This window comes from Falco rusticolus, chromosome 1 (genome assembly GCF_015220075.1).
Source record: "Falco rusticolus isolate bFalRus1 chromosome 1, bFalRus1.pri, whole genome shotgun sequence".
NCBI classification, from domain to species: domain Eukaryota; kingdom Metazoa; phylum Chordata; class Aves; order Falconiformes; family Falconidae; genus Falco; species Falco rusticolus.
Window position 1 is genome coordinate 45,682,145 of NC_051187.1, and position 6,372 is coordinate 45,688,516.

The window sequence follows — 6,372 nt, forward strand, 5'->3', positions numbered from 1 at the left end:
AATTTTGCTAATTTTTGTCTTCTTTTTGTTCTTATTTTCTTTTTTCTTCCGCCCCCCCCCCCCCCCCCCCGTACAACACTGCTAGCTGAGATTAAGGTGTTCAGAGTTTCTGACTTGCCTTTGACTCAGTGCCAGAGCTGCTGCGGGCACTCGGCCGCTCGAACATAAGGTGTGTGTACTGGGGAAAAAAGCACGCAGCGGTTTTGGGAGTTACCTTTTCCTCCTCTCACGTTATTCAGAGGTGGTTCCCTCCCGCCGCCCCCCTTGGTGTGACGGCTGGATGTAACTCCCCTCAAAGCAGCTAGCGACCTTTACAGGTTAAACTTGTAAAAAAGGTGGAAACCGCCAGGGCTGCACGGACGGCAGGCGGAAAGTGCTTCTCGGCTCGTTACTGCGTGTAACCTGGGAGGGCAGGGCCGCGTGCCCCCCAGACCCCAGGTCTGACCCCGTTTTACGCCGCTGCCCCCGCTGGCTGCAGCCGCTCCCGCCCCGGGCCGTGCCCCCGCGGGCTGCCCCGGCCGCCGGGCCGGCAATGCGCACCCGCGAAGCGGGGCGAGCGGAGGGCGCGGAGCGGGCGGCGAAGCGCAGGGCGCGGAGCGGGGGGGGCGCGGAGCGGGGCGAGCGGCGGAACGGGGGACGCGGAGCGGGGCGAGCGGAGCTGAGCGGGGCGGGCGGTCCCGGGGCGCCATGCGGAGTGGTGGGCGCGGGGCGGAGCGGGCCGGGCGGTCCCGGGGCGCTCGCTGCCCCGCGGGAGGCGGTGGCGCCGCGGCTGTGCGGCCGGGGGCTGGCGGGGGGCAGCGGCGGGGCGCGGTGCGGGGCGGCGCCGTGCCCGGGTGACGCCGCGCTCCTCTCCCTCTCCGCAGGCGGCGGGGCCATGCGGCGGCGGGCGGCGGGCCGGGCCGCGGGGCTGGCGGGCTGACGGGCCGGCCGGGCGCTCCGGAGCGGCGGCGGCGGCGGGCGCCCTGCGCCGGTGGGAAACGCCATGGACGCCTCGGGCCTCGCCCCCCTGGGCAACGTCTCCGGCCTCCTGAACTATTCGGGGAAGAATTCGCAGGTCTTGCAGTTTGAGGATGAGGACTGCCACGTGCCTTTGGCCATGGTCTTCACTTTGGCCTTGGCTTATGGGACCGTGATAATTCTGGGCGTCTCTGGGAATCTGGCCTTGATTGTCATCATTTTAAAACAAAAGGAGATGCGCAATGTTACCAACATCCTCATTGTCAACCTGTCCTTTTCTGATCTCCTGGTGACCATCATGTGTCTTCCCTTTACCTTCGTGTACACGCTAATGGACCACTGGATATTTGGGGAGGCCATGTGCAAACTGAACCCTTTCGTGCAATGTGCCTCGATCACCGTCTCGGTCTTTTCCTTAGTCCTCATCGCTATTGAACGCCATCAGCTGATCATCAATCCCCGTGGCTGGAGGCCAAACAACAGGCATGCCTACATGGGGATTGCTGCCATATGGATTTTAGCCACAGCTTCCTCTCTGCCTTTCCTGATCTACCACGTGTTAACAGATGAACCCTTCAGAAACATAACATTTGATGAGTATAAGGACAAATACGTGTGTCTGGACCTGTTCCCCTTGGACACTGCCAGGCTTTCTTATACCACAACACTTTTGGTGATTCAGTATGTTGGACCGCTTTGTTTTATATTTATTTGCTACTTCAAGGTAAGAGAGAATCCTCTTGCGATACATAGTTCTTTCTGTCTGATGTTTGTTTGCCCTTGCAAAGATGATGGTTGTCGGTTAAATTACCCCACATGTTTCTCTTTGTTGAATTTCCTGCAGATATACATACGATTAAAAAAAAGGAACAACATGATGGACAAGATGAGGGACAATAAATACAGATCCTCTGAAACCAAAAGGATCAACATCATGCTGATCTCAATAGTGGTCGCATTTGCAGTTTGCTGGCTGCCTCTCACCATCTTCAACATCGTGTTTGATTGGAATCATGAAATCCTGCCTGTCACTACCTGCAGCCACAACCTGTTGTTCCTGATTTGCCACCTCACTGCCATGATCTCTACCTGTGTGAACCCCATCTTCTATGGGTTTCTCAATAAGAACTTCCAAAGGGACCTGCAGTTTTTATTTCATTTTTGTAATTTCCGCACCCGTGAGGAGGATTATGAGACTATAGCCATGTCCACCATGCACACAGATGTTTCAAAAACCTCTTTAAAGCAGGCAAGCCCAGTTGCATTTACAAAAATAAATAGTGATGATGATGATAAAATATAAAGAAGTAATAAAAATTCTACACCAAACTGCTGCAAGCGTGATTGCAGGTGCAACATGTCTAGGGACAAGCACAATTACATAACAAGTCAAAATGGGTAATGTTTTTCTTCTTTTTCCAAGGAACTTTTATTGTTGTCACCTTGAAATTGTTTGCTGTGCAGCTTTGCCCCTTTTACTGCTTTAATGTTCGCAGCAGTTATATCTGAATCTTATTATGAGACATACTTGGACCTGCTACTACCTATGGTTTTCATCAGCTGTCTTTTGTTCTGTTTTCTTTGTATAGTTATACGCTTTAGCACAAAAATATATTTATTGATCTTTTTCAAAGAAGTAGTTTTTAAGAGCATCTATCTAAGACCATTAGAAACAATATGAGCCACAGGAAGGCTGTCGCTACAGAGGACACCCATTCCAGCATACAATTAGGACATTCTGATTGGAACACTTCTTCTTACTCTTCTTTTTTTTTAATCTGGCCTTTCATCAATGTTAAAACCCTGTAAAATCAGTGTAGGCATGCAGAAAATGGTTCTGTGAAACCTGTAGAATATGTTAAACAGGGACATGCAGTTGTCTCATTCATAGAGGCAATTCAGGCTGTAATCACTTAGGTTCAAAGACAGGATTAAGAGAGAAATTCTGTTTGCATTTACAAGAATAAAAGCCTACAGTAATTCCACAGAGCACAATAGGATAACTCTGATGTTTCACCACAGCGAATGAAAGCACAAATAGTCCTTCAGCCCCAGCTGATTATAGCTGATTTTAATAATACAGGCTTTATAATTTAAAAAACCCAAACCCCATTTTCAGCTGCCATCACTGACATCACAGAGTTAGTGTTGCTGGGATGAAATGTACTGTCTATCTCAAGCCTATGAACCATGTAAATTATCCTTGAGACCTACGTCCAGAGTCTAAAGGGGGATGTGACTGTTCACTGTCTGGAAAAGATGTAATTCCATCCTTGCAGGTGACAGTGAAAATCAAGTCTGGTATTAAATAAGCGTTACCTACCTAAGTCTTTTAATTCTTTTCATAATAATGCTGATCTATATAAATTATGTATAGCCTCATAATATTCTGTGTTCAGATGCAACGGTATAAATCTGGATTATCTCCAAGACAGTGGATGGTTTAATCAAGATTTGCAAAATTTAGAAGTAGGATATGGATATAGTTTGGGTGTAATTGGTATGTTTAGCTTCCAAACGCAGTTTCCACAGTTGGTTGAAGTGCAGAAATATTTGCCAAATATACACAATAGAGGTCTGTGTGTTATTGCTTAAAATATATATCCTCTAATTACACAAAACATACATGACTAGATCCCCAGCTGAGGGGAATCTGCTGTAAATGAAACAACAATATTAGCCAGCTGAGGTTCTGTGTCATATAGTGTACTTTGATGTATAATCAATGTCTTTTTGAATAATAAGCTTTTTAAAAGCCAATATAGACCCAATATTTTTTTCAGCAAGGTCACTTTAAACCGTTCTGGCAGAGAAACAAGTCTTGAAAATGGATATAAATGTAAATGTAGCATAAATGTAAATTTGACCTGATACCTTCCTGACTAAAAAGATCTCAGGATGTGATAGTAAAATTAATATGTTCTAAACTGACATGGATAAATGCCTAAGAAATGAAAGTTATTTGGTTTGCCCGTATTTAGAAGTCAAAAAATGTGCCTTGTGCTATCTTATAAATAGTGTAGAATATTAAAACAGCAATGTGTTCTTGTGCATTATAATTCAATGTATTTCTCTACTGGCAGATAATCTAATTAAAAAGGAGGTTTCTGTGGTTGAGAACAGAGAAAGTTGGATCCTATAATTCATTTTCTACATTCCCCCTTTCAGAGCTTTGCCCTTTTGTATTTTATGAGATTTCCCTTTTCTTTATGGTTCTCTATGGAAGTGTTACTAATAATTTAAGAAGAGTGTCCTGAAATTATTCCCCTGTCACTTTAGAGTAATTTTCATATGCTAAGGGGTGTGCATTTTCACAAAGAGATACAATGTAGAAAACTGGCCATGGGTTTCTATTAAGAATGTTACAGTGGGTTTTTCCCATTAGAAAAAAAAATCACAAAGAATTTTATGTTTTTTTCACATTTTTGAAAAAAGCACTTTCTTCCAATCCAGTAGAAGGAGAAAATCGAATTATTTGAGAAAGTTTCCAGTTAGTTTGTTGGAAATTTTTGATCAGGATGAGTTAGGTGTTTATACAGAGTACGTGTTGGAGCAACTTCAGAGGAATTTGCGGGTGCAGAGACCAAAACCTGGTGTGCCCTACGATTCGGAGGTCTCCAGTGGGATAGCACTGTAATTCCTTCTATGTCAACCTTTCTCCTGCTTGAGGTACAGTCTCAAATCATACAGCCCCTCTGATACCATCTCATACTGTCTCCTGAGAATGCATGTCAGAAGTTTTTGCCTGCCGACACCTGGTAAGGTGAAATGTAAGTAGGAGTGTTCCTTTGGCTCATCCATGTTAAACTCAGGAGCCATTTTTCCGCTGTGCTGCTGCCCTAGGATCAGGCTTCTCGTACATGTTTCTTCACTTCCCTGCAAGAAGTCTTTCTGAGCCTCTGCTAAGGTCACAGGCTAGCACATCATCGTACAAACAGCACAGGGGATGCTGCCAGGAACGACAGTGGAAATGAACACAGTGTAAAGAGTGTTCAGCAGGAAAATGCATTTGGATAATTTCAGAAGCAAAATCATTGCTTTTCTAAAGAATTTGTTATGAGGACAAAGATAAAACTAGTCCCTTCGAGGTGCTGACCTGACATCTGCAGGGCATGGATGACATCTACTGAGAGCAGTATTTTTGTCTTTTGTTTCATGACTTGACACTGGGGCCCTCAAAAGCCACTGGAGGATTTCCCTTCCTGACACCTGGCTACAACACTAATCCTTTTTTCCCTTTCAGAGCTCCAGCATGGCTTTTCATCCTCTATATGCTAAATTTCTTTAGAGGGTGAGCTGTCAGATTTCATGTTTTTCTCTCATTTCTCAGTCATTCTAGTTCAATGTTTGTTCCTCCCATGTGCTGTTTTGTCAAACTCCCCAGACTTAAGCACATGCTGATTCCTATCTCAAAAGCCTGAAAATCACTCTTACTCTTTCAGATTTGTAGAAAAAGTTTTACTGACAGAAAAACAGAACAGCAAAGGATCTACAACAATGTATCTTACTATTTGTGTGCAATACATTTCATGTCAAATCTACAGCCTTAAATGACAAGTGTAACTATTTAATAAACATTGATATCTGCTTAATTTGTCAGTTATTTTATCATCTTAAGCTTCACTTTTATCCACCACAGATATTGAAAGTGTCTGCATAATCTAAATACACCAGCATATTAGTATGTCATCTCAATAAATACTTCTGTACTCCCATATCACTTTTTTTTTCAACGTATCTCTTGGTTGTGTCATTGTCACTACATGCAATAATCCACAATGTTCACATCTTGATTAAAAAAAAAGGATAATAGCAAAGGAAGCAATTCATTGATAATAATAGCTGCTTTTGCTAGGAAAAAGCTGTATATTTAAAAAACATAAAATCAACCCTGTTTTTTCTACCTCGTAAAGAAATCAGATTTAAACCAGGAAAAGGAATTAACATGACAGGACCTCCCAGGTCACTTGAGCTGACGCCGACTGCATCTCATCACTGATGATGGTATGAAGGGCTAAGGGTCATAGATTCTGACTCTGCTGCCTTGCAGTACAGTACCAGCTATTATTAATGGAGCTTAAGCAAGATTTGATACTGATTCATATTCAGACTGTAAATCAGCGTATGTTTAAATCCAGGCCTGTTCATCAAATTCTGATTCTTACCTCAGGAAAATGGAGAATTTACTTAATCATTTGTCTAGGCACTCTACTGAATAAAGTGTACTGCTGGCTGGAAGCTCACACTTTTTCCTAAAAATCAGATTTTGGATTTCAGCTTATTATGGAAATAAATTAACGGCATATAGTTTTTCTCTGGATTTTTCTCTGTTTTTTCTCTGGAATCCAGTGCCTGATAATGCTTCAGTTTAAAGCTTTGCTTCCTAATTCCTTGTATCAGAGAATTTACCAAACC

General features: G+C 43.7%; 1 protein-coding gene across 1 annotated transcript; it reads left to right on the forward strand.

Moving 5' to 3' along the window:
* Nucleotides 1-789: 789 nt before the first annotated feature.
* On the forward strand, nucleotides 790-5,649 carry NPY1R (neuropeptide Y receptor Y1). Its single transcript, XM_037377555.1, has 2 exons — nucleotides 790-1,681; nucleotides 1,802-5,649. Exons 1-2 carry the CDS (start codon nucleotides 983-985, stop codon nucleotides 2,258-2,260), a joined length of 1,158 nt encoding a protein of 385 aa, XP_037233452.1. The 5' UTR covers nucleotides 790-982; the 3' UTR covers nucleotides 2,261-5,649.
* The last annotated feature ends 723 nt before the right edge of the window (nucleotides 5,650-6,372 follow it).

What these genes read in the sequence shown, in the direction of transcription:
- NPY1R (XM_037377555.1), top strand. Translation starts at nt 983, where the DNA reads ATGGACGCCTCGGGCCTCGCCCCCCTGGGCAACGTCTCCGGCCTCCTG. An exon ending in TATTTATTTGCTACTTCAAG is followed by an intron (nt 1,682 to 1,801) that starts GTAAGAGAGAAT and finishes AATTTCCTGCAG; the next exon opens with ATATACATACGATTAAAAAA.